The sequence below is a fragment of the Staurois parvus genome, unplaced genomic scaffold (assembly GCF_062004578.1).
Source record: "Staurois parvus isolate SC_StPar_1 unplaced genomic scaffold, SC_StPar_1.0 ptg000217l, whole genome shotgun sequence".
Classification (NCBI taxonomy): domain Eukaryota; kingdom Metazoa; phylum Chordata; class Amphibia; order Anura; family Ranidae; genus Staurois; species Staurois parvus.
In genome coordinates this window covers 2,102,224-2,129,340 of record NW_028318013.1, presented here as the reverse complement: position 1 = coordinate 2,129,340, position 27,117 = coordinate 2,102,224, and the positions used below count along the sequence as shown (strand labels likewise).

At 41.2% G+C, this 27,117-nt stretch overlaps 1 protein-coding gene across 3 annotated transcripts in view; it reads right to left on the bottom strand.

Moving 5' to 3' along the window:
• Positions 1–27,117, bottom strand: part of SYT17 (synaptotagmin 17) — a 189,170-nt gene that overhangs the window by 43,740 nt on the left and 118,313 nt on the right. For all 3 annotated transcript variants that reach the window (XM_089679068.1, XM_089679066.1, XM_089679067.1), the window contains exons 6-7: positions 19,197–19,317; positions 14,996–15,151 (exon numbers count right to left, since the gene is read on the bottom strand). In XM_089679068.1, the coding sequence (XP_089535194.1) occupies positions 14,996–15,151; positions 19,197–19,317 (277 nt within the window). The remainder of the gene's footprint in view (positions 1–14,995; positions 15,152–19,196; positions 19,318–27,117) is intronic.

Genomic DNA, 27,117 nt, shown 5'->3' with positions numbered 1-27,117 from the left:
AACCACGAGAGTGGGAGGCCACAACTTTTGGTGAGTGCACACCTGAGAGGGGAGCGCTGCACGCATATTTATGCATTTAATTTTGCACAAGTTTTCTTCACATGCTGATTGCTTTGTGGACTGATTCATTTGGACTTTTCTTTTGGAATATCATCAATTGTTAATCATTGTTATTCCATTATTATATATTTTTATGTGGAAAATATTTATTTATATATTTATAAGAGTTTTTTACACCATTAATAGATTTACTTTTTGAAGTGTTTCTTTGTGTATACTTATATTTTTAAAGTGGCAGCGTATTAGTTATACACGGATGTGATAAAGCAGTGATACGTATCACTCATTTACACATTTAGCGCAGTTTGTTGATCACACACCTTCACTATTTTTACAAGTCATTTATATTAGTTCATTTGTATTTGGGCTGCATTTTACATGGCACCAGATCTCAACATTTTTGTTCAATCTGAGTTTATTGGTTTTTTACATGAATGGGATACAAAGAAGAAAAAGAGACAATACAGCAAATTATGCAGCAAAAATATTAACAATGAGCATCAAGGGAGAGTTAAAGAAGTTAGTTATCAGTTAAGTTGCAGGGAATATTCCCATTAAACATCATTCAGTTTCAAGCAAGTGATTCAGTGCACAGTAAATAATCAATATGAGGTTGTTACTGATTGTATATTCAGAAACAAGTGCCTGGTGTTCACTATGAATGAGTGAGGCTAGACGTTTGGATGATGAGGTTAACTACCTAAGTGTAAGGCAATAAAAAAACAAGAAAGCAACAGGTGAAATAAAAAGAAAAAAAGGGGTGATGAAATACACCTGGATCTTAGTTGCTAGAGATAGTTTATGGGTAAAAATAAAATCTTATTTTCCAATCTTGAGGTGTACGGTTGATTTGAAGCTCTCTTCCTCACATTTGTGTATAAGATGGGAGATTCTGATGTACCAGGAAGGAGAGAATTAAATATAATTGGGAAATGGTGTGAGATTGAGGGGTTGTAGAATTCATAATCCAAATGCAGTAGGTTGGCAAAAAAAGGTCAGAAATGGAGTGTAGAAAGGACAAGGTCTTTCGTCTTTCAGACCAATAACCAAGAGTAGGTGCAACACCCTGGGTATCACCTGTGGACAGTAATGACAGGTCAGATTGTACCAGCTAAAGTCTGCGATGGTCAGTGTTTTTTCAGGGGGTGGAGGGTGGGGTACCTAGGGCTGATGGAAAAGCAGGGTTGTCAAAAAAGGCTGTCATGGGACCTACATATTGTGAAATCTGGTAATTATTGAGCGTGCAGTCCTATAGAGATATAGTACATTTTGTGCGTTCTGGCAGGGAAGAGAGAATACTAAATATCATACGTGGTATCCAGGGAAAGGCTAAAAGGTCTACTGAGGATATTTAATTTTCCAGTTGAACCCAGAGTTTCAATGATATATCTCAACATTTTACTTTCATTCAAACAATTTTGAAAACATTTGCTCTAACATATTGTTAAAAAAAACGAATATCATTGGAAATAAATATACATTGTACTTCAGATGCAAAAGCGACGCAGGCCAGATATAACCCACAACACTGAAATAATGAATTCTGCTAAGCCTCAGGTTGCTGTTAAATATTTAATAAGAATTTATAAAGGCAAGCAGCATGAGATACATGATGTATTTCCTTCACTGAAAGGAGAACTACATTAAGAAAAGGGGAACAGAACACAAGGCTTTAATCGCTCTGTGCAACACACAATAAACCCCTTAATATGAAGAATTGAATTTTTACTTCTAGTGCCCCACGCTGGCAAGCAATGCGCTGAGTACTTCACTGGCAGTAAAGCCTTCCTGGTTCCAGGAATCCTTTGTAAACGCTCAGCTGGCGAGAGGCTTTCAAATGGAAGATTTTTCTACATTAGTAAATACATGGTCTGCTATTGCCAACGATCAGTACTTTTCTTTGAAACTTTTTACTGCAGCGAAAAATGTTTTAGCACATGAATGGGGATAATGATCACGAGCATAGGCGCATTTAATTTTAAAGGCTAAATATGAAGAAGGAAATAAAGTTATTATATTTTGAAGTTATATTCATCACAAAGTAATCAATGAAAAGTCAAACATTATAATATTACATTCCAAGGTAAAAAAAAAGAAAAAAAAAACATACGTGGGCCAGTACACTCAGAGCAGGCACATTCTTGCCTTCTACCCCCCATGCTGTAAGTCCACAGGGTTCTTCTAGCTACATCAGGTACAATTGGCAGGGTCACTCGCCCTGCACAAGGGGTACCTTTACATGCACTCACTTACCAATGCCAAAGACTGGGTGGAGGTCATGTACAGATTATATTAACCTTAAGGCAGCCCCCAACTTAGAGATGAACCGTGCACTCTGTGTAGCAATTACCTGTACAGAGTTTCTCTGTGAAATGCAGTTTCCCATGTCGCTACACACCTCAACTGTAACTGTTGCATTTAGGAGGAACACTGTTGAACCCATGCCCATTCCACCTGTTCAGAGTACCCCTGCCACCTCACTCCCAGTGACGAAATGGGGTCCCGCCAAGCACCTAACGTATGCCCTCCATTAACTCCTTTTCTTCTCTCGCATACAATGTGCGGAGACTGGGGGTCTCTGTAATGCTGGTCCCATTTCGTCCTGGGAGTGAGGTGGCAGGGGTACTTCTGGTTGCTATGGGAGGGAGTCAGATCGCCAACCCCCTCACTACCGGAGGACGCTTCACTTACCACACTTCACCAGCAGGCTGCTGAAACACTTTACAACAGTTCTATAGTTACTCACACTCTTGCGACTGGTTACTTCGTACCCCGTATATAGTTTAACTGAGCCAAAGTAGTGTAGTATATCTGCCATGTGACTCTCATACACCTCTTTAGTAACTTCAGACCAGGCTCATGGAAGATTTAACGACTACTGTATACTGGAAGCTTGATGCTGAACATGTCACAGTGCATAGCAGTTCTATCTATCTATCTATCTATCTATCTATCTATCTATCTATCTATGTGTATAGTGGCTGCCCAGGCACACCTTTAGGAGTGACAGTCCATAACTTGGCAGTTCTCCGTTTGGACAACATATTTGCGTGGGACCCAGCAGTACCCCTCCGCTGAGTGGCGTCACGGCATCCCCAATCCGGGACTGCACCATGGTCCAGAACCAGGCACGAGTTCAGCAAGCAGCAAAAACACAGACACAGTACTAAAGAAAGGACTTTTAATCGGCCCTTGGTCCCCAACCTTCCCCCTTGATATTAACAGCACAGAATGGGTAGGCTGGGTCCAAAAAGCCTGCAAAAAAGGACCAGAAGATTTAACCCCTTCCCCTGCTTGAGTCAGCAACACTACACACTTTTCATTAAGCACTTCCAGACTTGAAAATCTAAAAAAAAAAAAAAAAAAAAGAATGAGTTTCCCAGGCTGCTGGAAAAACCAAGTAACTAAGGCTGGCCATACATGGATTGGCCCTACCCAAAGTTCTGTGTGTACTCATGTTACTGCTTGTGGCCCTGCTGCATAGGGTTATGGCTGTGTGTACATCCACACGTGTTGGTGCACATATTAATGTATACCATGTTAGTATGCGGGAAGGAGGTTGATGAATGGAATGTACCATGTCAGTATGTTGGGGGTTGATGAAATATACTATGTCAGTATGTAGGGGGTTGATGGATAGATTGTACCATGTTAGTATGTGGGGGGTGATGGATAGAATGTACCATGTCACTGTGCGTGTGTGTGTCACTATGTAGGGAGTGAAGGATGCAAGGTATGCAGGTGTGCAGTAGAGGAGGTTTGAAGGCCCCATGTCTCAATGACATCAGAAAGGGGTAGGGCAGGGGATAGATGTCTCCCCCTGGTAGTAGAGGAGGAAGTACACAGCATACACACTGACTTGCTGTCTCTCTCTCTCTGGCCTTCTCTCTTATCTCCAGCACACACGCAGCGGAAATCTTTATCCTATTTCCTCCACACACACTCTAAACCCGGGTCTCTGCCTCCTGTCCCCATTTCATGTGCACCTCCATCTTTCAGGATCCCCCTATAGGGACGAATGGGGGTTGAATTCCAGAAACATAGCGGCTCATCCCAGCCAGGGATCCTGGGCTTCCCTGTGCAGGAGCGGACCTCTGGCGGGGGTGTCACCCAGGTGTGGTACACACCCCTGGCACTCCTATAGCAACACCACTGTGACAGAGTGTCTCTGTAGCCTCGAATTAACTGTTTAAGGTGGAAGTTCAGGCAAAATCTAACTAAGGCTAAACCTACTCCCACCCCTATTCCAAGGCTATTCTATCTAACCCTCTAAAGAAAAGAACTGTATACTTTCCTATTCCAGTCTCCAGTGGCAGCTTCTATGTAGAGGAGAGATCATCAACAATGACTGGAAATGCCTGAGAGATGTCACTCGTAGACTTATTATGGGGTATCCATTTTTGGCTTCCCCTCCTCTACACAGATGCTGCCGGTTACAGCTGAACCTAGGGGTGGGAGTAGGTTTAGCCTTAGTTACATTATGCCTGAACTTCTACTCTAAACTAACTTCATAAGTTAAAAGACCCCAACCAATGTGCCGTGTGTGAGGGACAATGTGCACAGGGTTTCCGCAAGCTGGAAACCATTTAAGAAAAAATCCAAGTGGAAGTAGTTAAACTAATCTTTTTTGCTATCTTTGCCGGCAGAATAGCACTTGCCCCTAAAAAAAAAGTTACCATGTACTCCAGTTATGGATTAATTAAAAACATTAAATGATTTACCTACAGCTAGCAAATATACCTAAATCTCTCTTGATATCCACCTCCCGTTATCTCCTGTACTGCTGCACTCAGAAAGGAAGGGTCAACACTGTTAGCCAATCTGGATTTATGGCATGGCACAGGGCTGTCTGACATACCTCAAGCTTCAGGACTGAAGTACAGAGTAGAGTGATAGCCTATCTAGTTTACTGCTGATCTTTCACTGTCCAGTCATAGGTTGGTGCAGGTTCTAGACCAGGCTGTATGTTTCCACTTGCAGTATAGTCTGCAGAGTGGTATGAGTTAGTGCAGGACCTATATGGGTGCCCTGATCAGAAGACTGGTTGACCAGCATTATAAATAACTGACTGATAAGACAGTTTACATATGTGCATTAAGGTGTATGTATGAAGTTGAGCTGTAACTAAAACTGACCAAAAACAATTAAGCTTTTTCTTTAAATGGTTTGTTGCTCAGCTTCTTAATTTTACTATAATTAAGAAGCCTTAAAGAACTTAACAGCTCATCAAAATATTTAATACTAAAAGAACTATAAATTGCAGTTATTGTTGGTGTTTTAGTTTTACACATTTATATTGTGTGAATATTAACATGCTCTTAAAGCAGTATTAAACCCAAAAGCAAACATTTATTATATTGCAGCTTACCATTTCTTAAATGTGATGGCTGCCTGAACTTCCCTTGCAGTAATCCCGTGTGGCGCTAGGGGTTAATTTTCAGTAACAAAAGCAGTAACCCCGAGCCACACTCGGGATTACACTGTAGTGTAATTTACCTTTTCCCTGTGATCCTCTGATGTCCTCCCACTGTGTCCTCTGGCCGATGCTAGCATCCGTCTTCCAGGTTCCCTTCCCTGTGAGCACCGCAACGCAGGAAGGGGGAACCGGCGGGAGGTTAAAAAAATGAAAAACATGACATACACACAATACATTGTAATCTGTTAGGATTACATTACTGTAGCAAACCATTTCACCTCTGTTTTGTCCCTAGTGCTTTGTCCAGTGCCTGCCTGCATTTTTACTGTTCTTTCTGCCTGGAAACTTGAGTACGTCCATGGCATCTAGTGCTCTAGTTCAAATTTCAGTGTTTTTGGTTTGATTACATTGTTGAATTAAATTTTTTATTATTATATTATTTTTTATAATTATTTATAATTATATATTATATTATAATTTATGATTTAGTGTTTCAAACTTTATCATACCCGGGTTGTTTACTATACTCTTGTTTGGGCAGATTTAAGTGAGTTATTCCAAAGAATTACAGGCCTACAATATAAAAAGAACACATTTCCATACAAAACAATGTATTTGATATTCAAAAATATTGACATAATCAGACCACCAGGAAGGTTAAAGAGTTTGCTACTCAGTATAATGTATCAGTTACAGAGATTAGACACACTAGCAGGGATGCTTACAATGATCAACTTTTATTTACTTATGTTAAACCTTTATCCCAAAAGGAAAAAAAAACCTGTTTGTTATAACGTATAGAGTTTGGCTTATATGTGTCAAGCAGGGGCGGACTGACCGTTTGGAAACTCGAGCACTGCCCGAGGGCCCGGGGTCAGTAGGGGGCCCCATGAGATGGCCCTGGTACCTTTTTCATAGGCTTTTTTGAGTTTGGGAAGGACACAGGGGACCCATGATCCCCTATTGCCCAGGGGCCCCATGAGTTGTCAGTCCACCCCTGGTGTCAAGGTATTTTAATCTTCTAGTCCAGGCATCTCCAAACTTTGTAAATACAGGGCCAGTTTACTGTCCTGTCCTGCCATTCCTGTTAGGAATATGAGCTATGGAGCATGAAACACGTCAGAATATTTAATAGCTTCCCAACTGCCCTATAGCAGAAGTACTGCTACAGGGTGGCAGGGCTGTGCAAAATTACGTATATATACGTGATTTTGTATTTCCGGTTTGGGGGCGTGCATCTATTCGTGGCTACAGCTGTCGATCAGGGTTCTGGCCAGAGATTCCTTATAGCATAGCAGAGCAAAACAGAGCAATACAAAGCAGCGTGCTTACACAGTAAAACACAGCACACACTAAAACACACACAGCACACAGTTAACCCTTTGATCACCCCAGATGTTAACCCCTTCCTGCCCAGTGCCATTAGTACAGTGAAATACTTTTTATTAGCACTGATCACTGTATTAGTGTCACTAGGGATGTCAGTGACAGTTAGTCAGTTCCTCTGTGTCAGTGTAAGAATGCCTGCCGCAGTCCAGCTATAAGTCACTGAACGCCGCCATTACTAGTATAAAAAAAAACAACAAGTATATATACCACCATTTGTAGACGCTATAAATTTCACATAAACCAATTATTTTCACATTTCTTTTAGCAAAGACATGTAGCAGAACACATTTTGGCCTAAATTCAAGACGAAATTTGATTTTTTAAATTGTTTTACTGGATATGTTTTATAGCAAAAAGTCAAAAATATTGTTTGTTTTTTTCAAAATTGTCTGCCTTTTTTACAAACTATAAAAAATGTACAGGCGATCAAATACCACCAAAAGAAAGCTCTATTTGTGGGAAAAAAGAACATAAATTTAATTTGGGTGCAGGATTGCATGACTTTGCAATTGTTAGTTAAAGTAACGCAGTGTCGTATAGCAAAAAATGGCCTGGTCAGGAAGGGGGGTAAATCCTCTGGAGGGCAAGTGGTTAAATAAATTCTCACATCCCAGCTTAGTGTGAAGCCATTCTCTTCTATTGTTGCTGTTTCCGGAGGCAAACCAGGCGAGCACCTCTGCAGTTGGGGCATTGAGTGGATCCTGCTGCACAGACCTAGAGGGTCTTTTCTCCCTGGATCAGTTTACTGTCCTGTAGACTTTTTTTCAGCCACCAGTGGCAGTAAACAGTGTCCCATCTTTATTATTAAGTGGAGGAATAGTGCCACACTGTTGGTGTCAGTGGCAGGAATTATGCCCCATTGTTGGCGTTGGTATCAGTGGGGAGAATAGTGTCTCATGTCAGTGGGATGAACAGTGCCCCAAGGGCCAAATAAAGGCAAGCAAAGGGCCACATCTGGCCCCCTGGCCGCAGTTTGGAGACCACTGTTATAGTCAATCTAATACTTCCCTCCCCGCAGACTGACAATGCTGCTGTTCAAAGGTGCTCCCTGTGCTCATTCATCGAGGGTGGGGCACTGTTACTGGCCAGATCACCAAGTGAAGACAGAGGGAAAAAAAGCCTAAGAAATTAAAACTGATGCAACCACCACTTCTAATGACTGGTAAGCTGCAATAAATTACATATTTGGTTTTGGGTTTAATACCACTTTAATTACATATATTTGAAAGATTAAAGCAATTACCGATCTAACTGCAAGTTAATATTGTATTGTATGCAAACTCATTAATATGCTGAATACAGGCTTCTCTGCAGCCCTGACATATATGACATATGCAGGAGAAAAAGACTCATAGAGTGCTCTTCTGCCTGTTGCATTAAACGGCTCATCAGCTTTAAGTGAGTCACCTTCTTTGACACACAGCAGTCTGCAAGGTGCCTTGCAGTCATAACATTATTATCAACAACTTGCACAGCCATCGGAATAGCATATTTCATAAAAATAGGAAAACAATAAGAGTGAAGATGATGTTCTAAACAGAAAGGAACGTAACAAAGGGCTATAATCAAGTGTTCGCTCGTGTCAAATTGTAATTTAGCTGTCTTCTTCCATGTTGTAACCTCTGTAATTGTTGTATCTCTGTTCCTCCAGGCTCCTCCATACTACTAGACCAATCCCTGCAGACTCTTCTCCCCTGCTCTCTGATTTAAGGTCCCCTGACATCCTCAAGCACCAAGGAACAGTCCACCACTGGAGCATGGGAGAGTGCTGACAGAGCAGAGGAACAGACAAGTAAAATGTTTTACCATCTCCAAGACAGAAATGAGCATTTAACCCTTGTAGTGTGAGTGCAGCCCAACCTCAAGGGAGGAGGTTTAGTTTTAGTGGAGTTGGGCTTTAACTAAGAGCAAGATGGAGGTGGAAAGCAGTTAAGAAACCATTCCATTGAAGCTCTGGCTGTATGTTTAGGGTCATCCCTCTGGAAGGTGAACCTCCACCCCAGTCTCAAGTCTTTTGCAGACTCTAACAGGTTTTCTTCTAAAATTGCCCTGTATTTGGATCCATCCATCTTCCCATCAACTCAGACAAGCTTTCGTATCCCTGCTGAAGAAAAGCATCCCCAGAAGATGGTGCTGCCACCACCATATTTCACGGTCTCCTACCACGAGCATGGTTTCCTACTACACGCTGAGCTTTGTGAATGGTTCCGCAGTCTTTTGGGACCCTTGAAGTGTCCCAGAAGGCTATGAGAGAAGGAGGGGGGTCCGCCCAAAAAGTGCCAAATGTGGCAGTGGAGAGGGGGGAGGCAAACAAAGAGAACTTCCCATTTTGGGTGAAGTTCAGTTTTCATGTTCTAGTTTGTGTTTGTTATGCTGATATACTACCTTCAGAGTTGTTGACCTGGAACAAGCATGCAGAAAATGAAGTCAGAACACCTGATACTTATGCTTGCTTCTAATTAGTTATTAAAAAATATCGAAGATAGATAAACTTGTAGTCAAAGTGAGGTCTGAAATGGCTGCAAATGTGTGGAGTGGAAAGATTCTCCCACCTGAGCTGTGGATTTCAGAAGCTCCGCCAGAGTTACCATGGGCCTCTTGGCTGCTTCTCTGATTAATGCTCTCCTTGCCCAGCCTGTCAGCTTAGATGGACAACCATGTCTTAGTAGGTTTGCAGTTGTGCCATACGCTTTCCATATTGGATTGAACAGTGCTCCGTGAGATGTTCAAAGCCTGGGATATTTTTTTATAATCTAACCCTGCTTTAAACTTCTCCACACCTTTATCCTTGACCTGTCTGGTGTGTTCCTTGGCCTTCATGATGCTGTTTGCTCACTAATGCTCACGAACAAACCTCTGAGGGCTTCACAGAACAGCTGTACTTATAATAAGATTAAATGACACACAGGTGGACTCTATTTACTAATTAGGTGACTTCTGAAGGCAATTGGTTCCACTAGATTTTAGTTAGGGGTATCAGAGTCACCCACTCTAGATTATTTTGTAAAGGGTCTACATGCTTGTACCTGACCTTTTTACTATTCATATGTTTGAAGAATTTTTGGGGGTTTGTCCTGCTATCTTTTGCAATCTGTCATTCGTTTTCAATTTTTGCGGCCTTGATTTCCTTTTTACATATTCTGTTATATTATTTGTAATGTTTAAACAATGATAGCGTTCCTTCATGTTTATATTTTATAAAAGCTCTTCTCTTATTATTTATAGCTCTTATAACTTTGACCGTAAGCCACATAGGTTTGCTTTTTAGTCTTTTAAACTTGCTGCCCATGGGAATATATTTTGCAGTGTGTTCACATACAGTCTTTTTGAAGAACTCCCATTTCTGTGTTGTGTTTATTGATGTCAATATTCCCTCCCAGTCTAAGTCTTGGAGAGCAGCTCTCAGCCTTGGAAAATTAGCTCTCTTAAAATTGAGCATTTTTATTTTTCCTGTATGTGCTTGCTGTTTACAGCTAACAATAATTTAAACCATGTTTTGGTCACTGCTACCCAGATGTTTTTTATATGGACATTCGTAATAATCTTGCATGGTTTGAGATTACCAGGTCCAGCAGAGCATCATTCCTAGTAGGGGTGTCTATGAACTGTACCATAAAATTGTCCTGTAGTAGGTTTAAAAATTTTTGCCCTTTAACTGTTCCTGCAGTAAGATTACTCCAGTCAATATCTTTTTTTAAAAAAAAATGTGTTATTACACAAAACGCGTTAGAGAGATACCCTTTCTCATGGATTGCTAACTACTCTACCTACTGACTACCTCAGATGTAAGTGCTGGCTCTGTTTTTTACCTGTACCTTGATGTTACTCTAATATTATCATTAAACATTCTACACTATTGGAGTTCTTTTCTCTCTGGGCTCATTTATCTGGCACCGAGAGTCCTCAACCTGAAGGATCCTTTCCCTGGTTTCCATCTGCGTGTATGATCCCCCTGATGGCTATAAAAGGTACTGCTGGACACGGTTAAACCTGAGACGTGGAATGCTGCTTTGGATAGATGACAGCTGGTGAAGTACCTCCACCTGATGATCACATCCGCATGCTGAGTTCCCACCCCCAGAGTACCTAGGAGTAGGTCTTATTTACTCCAACGCACATTTATCTGTGCCATCTGGTTAGTGCTTAGTACACTCATTGTTTCCAGCCACAGCAGTCACGAAAGTTATCCGCTGTTTATTGTGTTACCGCAGTCACATTAATCTGCATGAACTATATCCTATCAGTTTATGACATATGGGATACTATCCAATCGGTATATAGTATGCTCGTTGCTTCTAGCCATAGAGGCTATGAATATTACTGTTCATTTATAGTCATTTTACTCCGCATGAACTATATTCAATAAGCTTTGTTGCTATTTATTCAATACCACAGTCACAACAGTCACGAGAGAATAAGCTCTGCATGGTTTTCAGATTACCAGGTCCAGCAGAGCATCATTTCTAGTTGGGGCCTCTATGAACTGCACCATATAATTGTCCTGTAATAGGTTTATAAATGTCTGCCCTTTAACTGTTCCTTCAGTGCCAATACTGCAGTCAATTTCCAGGTAGTTAAAATCCCCCATTGCTATCACTGTCCCAGCCCTTGCAATATTTTCGATCTGTGCAAGGAGCACACCTCCACCTCCTCATTAACACTGGGTGGCCTATAACAAATCCAACGATTACCTTTGTAGTACGCACCCCCATGTGCAGTTCCACCCATAATGCTTCAGCCTCATCACACTCTCCATCAACTAGGTCGTCTTTCACACTCGCTTTAAGATTACTTCTCACATAGAGACAGACACCACCACCTTTCCTCTTTACCCTATCTCTCCAAAAGAGAACATAGCCAGGAATTTTAATGGCCCAGTCATGTGAAGAATGAAGCCAAGATTCAGCAATACTAATTAAATCATAGTTGATTGATTGACACCTTTTGCACACATATTTTACATATTTTTTTATTTTCCTGATCTGTCTGTCCCATTATAATCTAATTCTCCCTCCCCCTTCAATCCTAGTTAAAATACTCCTCCAGCCATCCCATTAAGCTCTCCCCAAACACAGAAGACCCCCTTCTATTTAGGTGCAAACCATCTCTAGCATATCTGTTGCATCCCAATGAACATTTAGCCCAGTGCTCTAGAAACCCAAATCCTTCCCTTTAGCCATGCATCCAGTTCTCTAATCTCCCCCGTCTTTCATGTGTTGCATATGGCACAGGTAATATTTCAGAGAATATCACCTTGGAGTTCCCTTCAACTTGCAGTCTAGTTCTTTAAATTGATTTTTAATGAGCCTCCACCTTCCATGTATCCTGCTATTGGTTCCAACATGGACCAAGACATCTGGACCATGCCCAGCCCCTCCCAGTAATTTATCAAACTGGTCCACCACATGCCCAACCCTGGCACCAGGGAGATAGCAAACCATTCAGTTGAGGCGATCCTGGTGGCAAATTATTCTATCAGTCCTTCTGATTATAGAATCCCATATTACCACCAACTGTCTAGGCCTTCCTGCACTACCCTCACCACCCCTCCCAGATGGACTGCTCTTCTGGCTGTTAGGGATAGCAGTGACATCCAGGGCTGCCATCCCTGAGCTTGCCACCTCCACATCTTTACCCAACTTGGCAAATCTGTTTGGGTGCTCAAACCCAGGGCTGGCCTTCCTTTTCCTCACTACAGTAACCCATCTTCCTACTTGATAATCCTGACTAGCCCATCCACCCTCCACATCAATCCCAGTAGCTACCTGTTCAAAGAGCAGAAGACCCCTTTCAAGGTTGTCGGTTCTGCCCAGTGTTGCAATTTGCTCTTCCAGATCTCTAATGTAAGTTTCCAGAAGGGCAACCCTCTCACATATGTTGCAGCAGTATCCATCCTGGAGCTCTTACTCAGTGGTTTCGGGCCTGTGAAGCTCCTCCTAAATGGGTCCATGAACTCATTCTTTCAGGCTACAAAATGGTGTTTCTTTCTCTTCTGCCTGATGGGTTTTTTCCCTCTGATCTTTGACTCTCGCCAAGCGCGCCTGTGGGCTCTATACAGGATTGTGCGGTACCTGCTCCTTGAGGAGTGATTATCCCAGTGCCCAATTCCGAGCAGTTTCAGGGATTTTCACAGCTCCCTTGTCAGATGGGTTCATCAGATACTGCATCTCAAGACCCTGTATGCTTTTGTGCAGATTGCGAGTTGATGGAATCCATCTGCTCAGTGGTGGCCTTCTCCATGAGTCTCTGATACCTCTCAGAGCACGTTGCTACATTTGTTGTCACGCTGGACTCCCCTGGTGCACCACCAAGATGGCTGTCCATTATGTTTTGCTTCACTGGTAGTGTTTGGATGCTTCTGGTGCTGCTGACCTTTAATTTTTGGGGGGAGCCTGGAGCTCCGCTTTAAGAAGTCAGCAATATTAGCCTGTGCAAATCTCTCATAGCAGGCATTTTATTCTATACAATTGCCCTGTGAATAACTATAGCTTCCCAAAGGCACATTGTAAAAATACTGTTTTATTGTGGTGGAAAGGTCTATATGGACAAGGGGATTTGTAAAATGATTTCTGCAAAAAGGGTACCATACAAAGTGTAGGGACATCAATGTGTACACCATCTTTTAGATAAACTAAAATAATTATTATTTTTCTGGCTTGGTAGGCCAGCAGACCACTCTGCCCCATAACAGCTGGCATTACAGAGATTTACTGTTAAAGGCAGGATGGCTTATATAGTTATATAGAAATGTATTATAAAATACCTTATCTTGCTGTATTACTATACTACCTGATACTTCAAAGGGGTATGGTAGTCAACAATAGAATGAGAGTTATTGACAAGTCCTCATCAGCCAAAGACACAGGCTTTCCTTTCCTGCCCTACCTGACTGACAGATAGCAGCATAAACTCTTTAAAAATCCAGGAATCCCACAGGCTATTGACCTCTGCTGTCAGGGCTACTTTGACCCTGCCACTGTTATACAGTAGTTATCTTTTGTAATGATGAAATAATGACACTGGGCTGCGTTTACTTATTTCCTAGAGTTCTACCCCTGAAGATTCTATATTGAGGTAGAACCACAGGCTCTTCCGTTAATGTATCAAGATGGAAATGCGAATTAACAAGTAATTTTTTTTTTACTTTACTTCAGTGTCTAAAATTACCCTAAAACTGACTCGTGCACTCTGCTCTCAGAGAAATCTGCTTATGGTGGGAATAATTCAGCAGCATTTATAGGTCATTTCCCTGCAATGTGCAAGCTGCTTCAGGGACTACAATTCCCATAACCACTACAGCTTCACACTAATTGTGGGGGCGTGCATGATATTGAGGCTTGTATATTGAAGATGTAGCATAGGTCAATGGGAAACTGACAAAAAGTGCATTCCTGCTATTTTGCTTTCTTTTTCTATACTAAAATCCAAATCTTCTATTATAATTTTACGGTTTTTGATAAATTCTCAAAATGCCTCTATCACACACCACAATTTATTACATTAATCTTCACCAGAATGTCTACTGTAAGCTTTTCCCATTACAGTTCATTTTTCCATAAGAGAAATACCTATACTGCTAGAAACACTAACTTTCTCTAGTTTTATGACCCAATTAAAGAAAAGACAGAACATTGCACCTCATTTATAAATATATTTCGTTTAGTAATTTAGAAGTACTGTGGATAGCAAAAATGTTGTAATTTTCATAACTGCATACTATTACATTGGAAAGTTTTTCATTAGTACCTGTGCTCCATCACAACTGAATACAACCTGCTGCAGATGTGCATAGCAAGATTCTTAAAAGTCCAAGAGAGCATGGCCAGACACTGACTGACAATCTGCAGAATCAATGGTGACAATTTTGATGGTCAGGTCCCCTATTTTGTCACCACATCCCATTGCAGTCCAATTGCTCACCTGAATTCAAAAGCAGTGGAACAGCAGGAGCATGAAGTATTGGCTGTCGGGATCAACGTGTAATTTGGCGACCTTACGGGGGGGTCAAGATGGAACCAAAGTAGCACACTTATCTATACTTTCATGTTGTACAACATATTTTTTCTATAGCCATAGTTCTACTTTATTGACAGCTGTTAGTTATAAAGAACACCAAGCTATTTTACTTACCTGTAAATACCAAACTGGCATTCTCCAGCTCTTCTTGTGGAACCTTGAAACTGAAGGACTCGTTGTAGAAAGGGTCAATTGTGCCTCTCATGAAAGATGTCTTTTTGGTTTTCACTAACTTTAACCCATGAACTAACTGAATCTTCACAAAAGGATCTAGGATAAATATATTAAATGATTTTAATGAAGATATGCATTTCATTTTAACATATTAACAACTGATGTGACAAGCATGCATAATTTAAAAACCTAACAACTATGTTCTGTAAGTGATATACATACAGGATGTACCTTTGTGCTTATTCTTCACAATAATAATGAGTTTGAAGACATTCCTGATGAAATAATGAGGTGTATGTTGTAAAATCTCCAGATTTTACTGTGATTAAAACTTCAGAGGTTATAACATTTGTAAATGCCATAGCCTGGTGCTCACAAGGAGTTTTGATGATGAGGAAGTAGCCACAAACTTTGGGTTTACTGTCTTCCTGTTCCTCACTTATGTGATTTACAGAATTGTGAGAACTAATTTATGAATTCCACAAATGTATAACCGCTTTTGAATTGAGTACAGTAAAAAAAAATGTGGAGATTTTCTACTAAGCAGCACTTGTGAAGTTACAGTGTTTACTGATGGTTTGTCAGTTTACTGGCATTTACATTTGGGTGTCCCCAACTAGAAATACTCCAGGAGAGTGCTCTGCTTTTTCCTGATCAATTGATGCTGAATGCACTTCAAAATATTTGGTGAAGCTTATTAGGTAAAAAGCCATGCCTAAGGGCCTTGGTGTAGGTGGACTGAGATATAAAGATATTTTGAGAAGTGTCTCTGACAAGATTCCCCATATTTTAAGTTTTGTTTAAACAACTCACACTCTTTGCTTGCATAGGCGACACAGCAAAAGATTAACCATTTGAGTTAAATTGGGAATTCTTAATGACCCTTGTTTTCTGGTATGAAGATCATTTAAATTAGTGTAAAAAAACAAAGAAGAAACATGATTACTGACCACTGGTATCTATATTGTTTCATGTTCAGTAGAATTCACCCATTGGCTTTTGATGAAACTTTGTGATCTTAAATTGAAGGCAACTCCTCTTCCATTCCCAGCCTCCTTTGCACCAGCTGTAAAATATCTTGTGTTTTTATCATGCACCTAGACTGTACTGACTTCTATGGAGACTCCAAGAGATTTAAAGATTTTAGTGGTCAAATTGACCATATAAAATCCTTAAAGTACAAACTTTTTTTATTCCCCTACTTCCAGCTCCATTTTATCGATCTCCAAAAAGTGAATAATCAGTTCTGTTGGATTGCTCCATTACGCCACTTCACTTTACATTTTTCACATCCATATAATGTGTGTTTAATGACTACCACAATAATATTACTGCCAATGGCCATTTTCTTTACAATAATAGGTATGATAAAGACATAGGCCTTAGAGGCCCAATATTTTGCTAAACATGCATTCACATACATCTGGACTCACACACACAAATGCTCCTATGATATCTTAGCTTAACACTGGTGAGGCTCTCAAAATATGTTCCATCTGTAGCACGACCCCCCTAGGAGTAGCTGAGTATTTGGTCCCCCAATAATCCCGCACTGCCAGGCAACACACATTTCTCACAGACCTTTATCCAGGAATCAGTAACCAGCCTTGAGCTTTTTTTTTTTTTTTTTTTATTAGGGGAATTTCAAATTTTACATTTCAAATTTTAAATTTATTAGGGGAATGGAACTGGAACTGAGGACAAACTTCCTGAAACTATTTACAAGTCTCTGCAGCAAAACAGTCTCTTTGGAGAGCTAGCCAGCATCTCCTGTAGTACCACCTCAGACCCAAGATAAATCCTCTTCTTTCCCCAGCTGTCTGGAGGAATCCCTGGGCACAGGATCCAGTGCCCGTCACTTTAAGAAATAAGACAGTCCTGGTAGGTGGCTAATCTGGTTTCCCACCAGAGTGCTCCTTCCCCTATCTGGGGGTGCAGGCTTACTCACTCAGTCCTTCTCCTGTGCTGCTGGTGGCTGTATCAGGCCTTCTACCTGGGCTACTCCTTCCCTGCTGCACAGGTGGTCCTCACTCTGGGGGTCGGTGAGGGTCTGAGTTTTCTTCCCTCCAAGCTGCACTGCCTGTAGGTGAGCCGCTCTGTCAATCTGGGCATCCTCCCAGGCTCTTGCCTTTAGCTTCCCATTCTCTCTTTCTTCCACCTGAACTCTCCTGCAGCTGAGCAGGCTCTCTCACTTGTAAGAGTTGTCCTAGCCCTTTGCCAAGCCTCCTGCTGGGGATTGGCCAGGATCCCTCAAAAGTGCAGATCAGCCGCTCCTCAGATCCACCAACTGCTTCTAGACCTTTATCCAAAGTGCTAGAGCAGGAGGAAATTTCAGAGGACTGGTCTGCAGAGCCTCTCAACTCTAACCATTTTTTGACCCCTGCTAGCTATCACACCCAGGCTGCTACTCAGCCCTCCTAGCTAACAATTGAGGTCTAGCTCCCCCTAGCTGACTAGGAGGGTGTTATACATCTTACCATTTTATTTTCTTTAGTGACTCTGCCAAAACTGGCACCATGCTTTAGCTTTGGTGGGCATGTCCAGTAGCCCAGCAACTATGGACAAAGACTTACCATATTTTAGAACTATTCTGAAGTGCAATCGTAGAATAAAAGTGCAATCTGAAGTGCAAACTTGAAAAGCTCTGCTACTTCAGATGCCAGACAAAGTCCTTAAGTAAGCTTTGCCTTGCTCACTTATTTCTAATGCAACTAAGCATGCTGGGTCCCTCCTCCAGACTGACCCTATTGAAGAGCTGGTGGCTTCAGCAGATTTGGTGAAGTCCCTCTCAGATCTGTACAGGGTGCTTCTTAATGATAATTCTCCCAAACTTTAGCATATGTGGGACTAGTGGCGGGCTGATATCCCGACCTTGGAAAAGAAGGATTGTTTGGAAAGGGGCCATAAACTGGTCATCTCCTCTAGAGATAAACTGATTCAGGTCAAATTCCTCCATAGAATTTATTACACCCCTCTGAGACTTCATACAATCTACCCTGACTGGGACCCTGTTTGTCCCCATTGTCGTGTACACCCAGGATCATTTTTTCATAAGTTTTGGTCATGCCCCTTGATTATGGCCTATTGGTCTGAGGTTTTTGCTGAGATCAATCTCCGGCTACATTCATCACTACCTCTCTTGCTGGAGTTGGCCCTATTGGGTATTCATAAGGATGACCAACGGTCACACCATGCTAAACTTCTCATCTCCTACCTACTATTTTACGCTAAAAAAGAGATATTGTTTAAAGGGACCTCCCCAGCCCCTCCAAAATTGTCAGCTTGAGAAGCGCTGGTGGACGCCGCTCTACCCATGTATAAATTCATGTATATTAATCGGGGTTGTCCTTGGAAGTCAGACAAAGTTTGGGCTCCATGGCTATCTGAGGAGTGATTTCTTTCCTTCTCCACCCATGCCCCCCCCCCTTTTGTAGGGATCCTTCTCCTCCCCCCTCTTCTTTTCCCCTTTTCTCTTTCCTTGTCCCATCCCTTCTCTCTTTCTGCTTTTCTTTTCAGCTCCCAGACCTTCATCAATAAGAAACTCACTACTATTCTTTTTGCAGAAGTCTTTTTGCCGGTTTGGGAACCATGGATTGATTAAAGTTGCCCTAAAGGAAAAATATCTATTTATTAAAGACATTTGGAAGAAAACATTACAGTGGAAGGTCTCCCCATATTAAGCAGGAAGAAAGCGGAACCCCCTTCTTTTCCCTAGCACTCCATTAAAACCCCCTTTGCTTTATTTCCTTCTTTCTCCTCTCTCTATCCTATCATGTGCTTTCTCATCTTCATCTTTAAAGCAACCACTTATAATACCTATGTCCCACTGCTTGCTACCATCTTAACATCATTTTGACCTCTACTTGGCACTATCTGGAGGCTGAAAATAATTTTTTCCCTCGTCACTATTTTTTTTTATGGACAACACCTGCAACAAACAAGTTACATTTTATTACTATCCTATGGCACCAAATAACATCTTACATTGTGAATTGTATCTATTTATCTACACTTTTGCTCCTGCCAAGTTCTTTTTGCAATAACATTTTGTAACATCGAAATATAGATATTTATAAAAGACTTTCTGCAGCTGGTTCTGAAATAAAACTCTCAGCTCTAGAAATCAAGAAACAAGGCTTACCAGATCCCTGGCTCATATCAGTCTGAAGAAGTTGTTTTGCTCTGATAATATCCACATTCAATCTTCCAGCACTTGGCAGGTAATTAAGAGACAGAAGCAGCTCTCCCAGCTCGACTTCATTCTAAAACAAGAAGATGTATGAGTGAAAACATGGTGCGTGCACAGAGTTCTCAATCCTTTGGCTACGGTCACTCAGTTTGACTTTGTCTTCTCAAAATTTGATGGATGTTAGGTATAAAGGCATTTATTCATCCACTTTATAACACACATATCAGTACTGCTTAGTGATGACTACAGGATTTGTCACCGAGTTCTGAGTTAAAAAAAACACTAGGAAAAGTCACCTTTGCAAATTTTTATGTGTGCCTACCAACATTATAAACAATTGTCATGGATGCTTTGCTAATTAGTAGTGCATCAAAGCTGGTTTACACACTTTAAAATCTTAAAAAATGTCTAAACTACTATATTGCATAATGTCTAAGTTCTAATTTCACTTTGCCACCATGCAAATCAGCCTCGTCAACATCCTTTCCCAGTAACATCAAACCTCTAGAACACAGAAGGATCTTTTCGCATTCAAATCTCCAGCACACTGACTGGTTTTCTTCCATTGAGATCCCACCCCCAGCACACACACATTGGTCTTTCTCTGGTTTCCCTTCTCCCTCACGCATCCTCCTATAGAGGAAAAAGCTAAAGTAGAGGTGTAACTAGAACCTTCAAGGCCACAATGCAAGAAACCACAAAGGCCCCCCTGACCCCCGGCTGGGGCATTTCACTGTGGGTCACGGCCCTAGGGCCCCACGACTCTTTATTATGGTCGTGGAATGGGACCCTTTCATATGTTCTACAGCGGGCCCCCTTCCTGGTATCTTGGGCCCCCCCCCCATGGTGGCAGAAAACCAGGGCTGGGTCACAAGTGTGACCTTTGCGACCCCAGTAGTTTCTGCCATTGGTGTCAGTAGGACTGTGAATGGTGACAGTCAGTAAAGCAGTGGATGTGTCAGTACAGCAGTAGATTATTTCAGTAATGCAGTGGACAGGGTCAGTAGGGCAGTGGACGGGGTCAGTTGTTTTTTTTTGTTTTATTTGTTATTAGATCTTTTTATTTTTTTTCTTTACAACTTCATTTTTTATTATTTTAACATTTTTTAGGAACCCTATTGGTGAAGTATCAGGGGTCTGAAAGGACCGCTGATATTTCACCTTTGAGACAGAGAAAGGAGATTGAGGACACAGCCCTTAATCTCTATCGCTGCAGCCTCAGCTGCACAGAATGATTGGACAGTTGTGAATGGACACAGAAACAATTGGTACCGATCACTGACCATGTCCATTCAGAGAAGGAAGGGGCTGTAAATGACATATTTATTGGCCCCTTCCCCGCTCTCCATCCTGAAACATCCCTCACAGCAGCTGGAAGGGGAAATCCAGCAGCACTGCAGAGGGACGAGTGGGGGCCAGGGGAGCATACAAAGCATACAGAGGCCGGAGGGCAGCAAGGGACAAGTATCCTGGATAGGAGGGGCAGCATATAGAGGAAACAATGCCCTCCATTTTCCTCCTGCAGCTGCTGAATGCAGGCAGGGGGGAGAGGAGGAGAAGCAGGGTTTCAGCAGCTGCAGGAGAAAAATGAAGGGCATCAGTTCCTCTATATGCTTAGTCCTCTGCCCATGTGCATTATCTTCTCTTTGCTCAGTCATTATGCAAGTATGGCACACAGACAACCAGTATCCAGCTCATGTGGGTAAACCTCTCAGCGTTAAGTACCCAATGTATGTGCTTTTCCCTTTCAGGCCATACTATCCTGCTTATGTCTCTTGATGCTGAATGCATTAATCTCTCAACTGTCAGTACCCAGTCCATGTGCATTTAGACTTCAGCAGCCAGTCAACAGCATATGTGTAAAAACCCCTCAATGCCTAGCTCAGATGCGTTAACCGCTCAGCACCCTGCCTCCAGTGGATGTGCAATATTATCACACTTTTATTCAGTTTACCATGCCATATATTAGTCTCATCTCTACTGACTTGGGTCCAGTGGGAATCTTAGCTTCATTGCCCCCTTTCCCAACACAAACACCTGTCCCATTTCCCACCGCCACTGTTTGCAGACTCCATGACATATACCCTGCTAATTACCTGACAGTACACTATATTGCCAAAAGTATAGGGACGCCTGCCTTTACACGCATATGAACTTTAATGGCATCCCAGTCTTAGTCTGTAGGGTTCAATATTAAGTTGGCCCACCCTTTGCAGTTATAACAGCTTCAATTCTACTGGGAAGGCTGTCCACAAGGTTTAGGAGTGTCTCTATGGGAATGTTTGACCATTCTTCTAGAAGCCCATTTATCAGGTCAGGCACTGATGTCGGACGAAAAGGCCTGGCTCGCAGTCTCCGCTTTAATTCATCCCAAATTAGAGGTCAGCACTCTGTGCAGGCCAGTCAAGTTCCTCGCTCATCCATGTCTTTATGCACTTTGCTTTGTGCACTGATGCGCAGTCATGTTGGAACAGGACGGGGCCATCCCCAAACTGTTCCCACAAAGTTGGGAGCATGAAACTGTTCAAAATATCTTGGTATGCTGATGCCTTAAGAGTTCACTTCACTGGAACTAAGGGGCCAAACCCAACCCCAACCCCTAAAAAACAACCCCACACCATAATCCCCCCTCCACCAAACTTTACACTTGGCACAATGCAGTCAGGCAAGTACTGTACTCCTGGCAACCATCATACCCAGACACATCCATTGGATTGCCAGACAGAGAAGTGTGATTCGTCACTCTAGACAACACGTTTCCACTGCTCTAGAGTCCAATTTTGGCGTGCTTTACACCACTGCATCCGACGCTTTGCATTGCATATGGTGATGTAAGGCTTGGATGCAGCTGCTCAGCCATGGAAACCCATTCCATGAAACTCTCTCCTTGCAATGTTGTACTAATCTGAAGGCCAAGCAAAGTTTGGAGGCCTTTAGCTATGTACTCTGCAGACAGTTGGTGACTTCTGCGCACTGTGCGCATCAGAATGTGCTGACCCCGCTCTGTCATTTGGCTGAGTTGCTGTTGTTCCCAGTTGCTTCCACTTTGTTACAATACCACTAAGAGTTGACTGTGGAATATTTAGTAACAAGGAAATTTCACAGATGGACTTATTACACAAGTCACGGTACCACGCTTGAATTCACTGAGGTCCTGAAAGCAACCTATCCTTTCACAAATGTTTGTAGAAGCAGTCTGCATGCCTAGGTGCTTGATTTTATACACCTGGGGCCATGAAGGTGATTGGAACCTGAATCCAATGACTTGGAGGGCTGTCCCAATACTTTTAGCAATATAGTGTAAATATATATATATTTTTATTTACATCATTCTTTGCATCGCCTATTGTAACGCCGGTAGCCCAGAGGGAGCTAAGCTCAAGTCAACAAGCCTTTTCTTCTCCCTACATAGTTACAACATACCATTTGTGATCATATAATCTGTTAACCATTCCTATTCGGTTACTTTTCTGCATTAACTGGGGATGCATCTAATACTTTCATTCTGTAGTCAACTCTTTTGAATGAGTCTAATATAGAGGTGTTACTAAAGCAGTCTTAGAGTATGGATCATAGACCACATTCCAAATTCTTGTTTGAAAACAGAGAGGTTAAAAAAAACTGTGTAAACGTGAAACTTATTTAATATTTACACTAAATTGCCTCACTCCATCTGGGCTAAACAAGGAGATCGAGACAAATATGATCATCTAAATCGTGTTTTAACTTCCTTCCCTGGAGCAATTTTTATGGATATTTTCTATGTTTTTTTTTCTCCCTAAAAGCGTCCATCTGTACATCTAACTACTAATTTGTACATTTGATACACAACTATCTCAACTATACTTTTTTTCTCCATGGTTTTTGCCATAATAATTCAGAATTCACTTCATTTTTATCTACCCTTTTCCATCTGTATATCTACCGGTTGGATAAACCTATTTACAGTATAATAGTTAATTGATCTGGTCCATTATGCTATCTATACAGTATTTTTCCTTTATTTATTTAAATTTTTTTTTCTTTGATGTGCTCATGTGGTACACAGCTTAGTCCTGTCAATATAAGAAGGTACTCCTAACGACAACTCTTTATGTGTATAATAGACACCTGTCCACAGATTCTTTCTTGGGCATCATCATGGGCAGGACCAAAGAGCTGTCAAAGGACATCAGGGACAAGATTGTAGACCTACACACGGCTGGAATTGGCTACAAGACCATCAGAAAGAAGCTTTGTTAGAAGGAGACAACTTTTGGAGCCATTATTCACAAATGGAAGAAATACAAAATAACCATCAATCACCCTCGGGCTGGAGCTCCATACCAATTTTTGCCTCATGGGGTAAGGATGACCATGAGAAAAATGAGGGATCAGCTCAAAACTACACGAGAGGAGCTTGTGAATGATCTCAAGCCAGTTGGGACCACAGTCACCAAACAAACCATTGGTAACACAATATGCCGCCATGGATTGAAATCCTACAGTGTCTACGAGGTCCCCCTCCTCAAGAAGGCACATGTACAGGCCCATTTGAAGTTTGCCAATGAGCATCTAAATGATTCAGAGAAGGACTGGGAGAAAGTGCTGTAGTCAGATGAGGCCAAATTTAGCTTTTTGGCATTAACGCAACTCACCGTGCTTGGAGGAAGAAAAATGCTGACAGTGACCCTAAGAACACCATCCCTACAGTCAAGCACAGAGGTGGAAACATTATGCTTTGGGGCTGTTTCTCTGCTGAAGGTACTGGCCGGCTTTGCTGCATTAAGGGGCCATGTATTGTAAAATCTTGGATGAGAACTTTCTTTCCTCAGCCAGAACACTGAAGATGGGTCATGGATGGGTCTTCAAGCATGAGAATGACCCAAAATATACTTCCAAGGCAACAAAGGAGTGGCTCACGAAGAAGCACATTAAGGTCATGGAGTGGCCTAACCAGTCTCCAGATCTTAATCCTATAGGACATTTATGGAGGGAGCTGAAACTTCAAGTTGCCAAGTGACAGCCAAGAAACCTTAAGGATTTAAAGAATATCTGTAAAGAAGAGTGGACCAAAATCCCTCCTGAGATGTGTGAAAACCTGGTAACCAACTACAAGAAACATTTTACCTCTGTGCTTGCCAACAAGGGTTTCTCCACCATGTACTAAGTCATGTTTTGCTTTGGGATCAAATACTTATTTTACTCACTGAACTGCAATTCAATTTATAATATTTGAATCATGTGTTTTTCTGGATTTTTGGTTGATATTCTGTCTCTATCATTTAAAATACACCTATGATAAAAATTATACACCCTTCATTTCTTTGTAAGTGGGCAAACTTACAAACTCTGCAGGGGATCAAATAATTATTTTCCCCACTGTATATATAAATCCTAAAAGGCATGCAGATAGACAAAGTGAGCCAAAAAACCTGAATTCTCAAAGAAAAAAAAACAAATATTGAAATCAAAAAAGGAAAAATACTATATGGATAGCATAATGGACCAGATCAATGAACTATTCTAAATAGATTTATCCAACTGGTAGATGTACAGATGGAATATATATATATAATATATATAAATATATTTTTTACCTGTACACCTATGTACTTTGGTTTTTCGGAATCCATTTTTTTATACATGTTACGATGGAGATATCCTTCTTATTTTCATTCATTATTACATCTGATTTTTTAATTTATCCATCTGTACTATGTCGCTTTAATACAAATTCACTAGTTCCACTTTTAATTTAACCTCCCTAGCGGTCTGATTATGTCAGTATTTCTGTGCTCAAAGCGGTACATTTTTTTGCATGGAAATATGTTGTTTTTTTATTATAGGCCTGTAATTCTTAGGAATAACTCACTGAAATCTGTCCGAACAAGAGTCTAGTAAACATCCCGAGTATGATAAAATTTGAAACACAAAATCATAAATTATAATATAATAAATAATCATAAAAAATAATAATATAATAATAATAATAATAAAAATAATAATAAAAAATGTAATTCAATAATGTAATCAAACCAATATCACTGAAATTTGAAATAGAGTGCCAAATCAGTGAGCTTAGTCGCAAAATTGTTTTCAGCGTCTGATGACGACTTTCCCCACGAATCATTATCACTCAATTCTGCAAATGGTTCTAATTTACTATCACTGTTCTCTAGCTGGTCTAAAACCGCTTTTAACCTAAAGGGATGCTTTTTGGATGCCATGGACGTTTCTCAGTTTCCAGGCAGAAAGAACAGTAAAAATGCAGGCAGGGCACAGGACAAAGCACTAGGGACAAAACGTATGTGAAATGGTTTGATACAGTAGTGTTATACTATGAGATTTTAGTGTATTGAGTGAATGTCACATTTTAAAATTTTTGAATTTCCCACCGGTTTCGTCCCCCGTACGCCCCGTATGTCCCGACACTCGCATGGAACGGAATCCGGAAGACGGATGCCGGCATCGGCCGGAGGAGATGTCCAGGGACGCTGCAGGGGGGACATTGTGGGAGCACAGGACAAGGTAAGTGCTGGAGGGTATCCCTGAGCAACGCTGCAGGGTAATCCAGAGTGTAGCTCGGGGTTATCGCTTCTGTTACTGAAAGTTAACCCCAAGCTACACTTGGGAATACCGCCAGGGGAGTTAATTTGTACATCTATCTGTTGGATAAATCTATGTATAATAGCTCATTTTCTGGTCCATTATGTTAACCATACAGTACTTTTCTTTTTTTTTTAATTCAATATTTGTTTTTTTGAGAATCCAGGTATTTTTGCCTTGCTTTGTTCATCTTTACGCCCTCTAGGAGATATACTGTATACATTTATACATTGTCCACTTGTATACATATGTACTTCAGCTTTCCCCACCCATTCAGAATCCTACTTTCTTTTACATGTTTAAGATAGAGATATCCTTCTTAGTCTCACTCATTATTACATCTTATTTTTTATTTATCCATCTGTACTATGTCCTTACATAGCTACATAGTTAGTCTGGCTGATAAAAGACAAAAGTCCATCCAGTTCAACCATAAAAAAATGTTTTATATACATATACAGGTGAAACTCGAAAAATTTGAATATCTAATCAATATCAATATCTAATATCAAAGCAAAATAGCTCAAGCCGTGATTTGTCATAATTGTGATGATTATGGCTTACAGCTCATGAAAACCCCAAATCCACAATCTCAGAAAATTAGAATATTGTGAAAAGGTGCAATATTCTAGGCTCAAAGTGTCCCACTCTAATCAACTAATTAAGCCATAACACCTGCAAAGGGTTCCTGAGCCTTTAAATGGTCTCTCAGTCTGGTTCAGTAGGAATAATAATCATTGGAAAGACTGCTGACCTGACAGTTGTGCAGAAAACCATCATTGACACCCTCTATAAGGAGGGAAAGCCTGAAAAGGCAATTGCAAAAAAAGTTGGATGTTCCCAAAGTGCTGTATCAAAGTACATTAATAGAAAGTTATGTGGAAGGGAAAAGTGTGGAAGAAAAAGGTGCACAAGCAGTAGGGATGACCGCAGCCTGGAGAGGATTGTCAGGAAAAGGCCATTCAAAAGTGTTGGGGACTTTCACAAGGAGTGTACTGAGGCTGGAGTCAGTGCATCAAGAGCCACCACACACAGACGGATCCTGGACATGGGCTTCAAATGTCATATTAGTCTTGTCAAGCCGCTCCTGAACAACAAACAACGTCAGAAGCGTCTTACCTGGGCTAAAGAAAAACAGATCTGGTCTGTTGCTCAGTGGTCCAAAGTCCTCTTTTCTGATGAGAGCAACTTTTGCATCTCATTTGGAAACCAAGGACCCAGAGTATGGAGGAAGAATGGAGAGGCACACACTGCAAGATGCTTGAAGTCCAGTGTGAAATTTCCA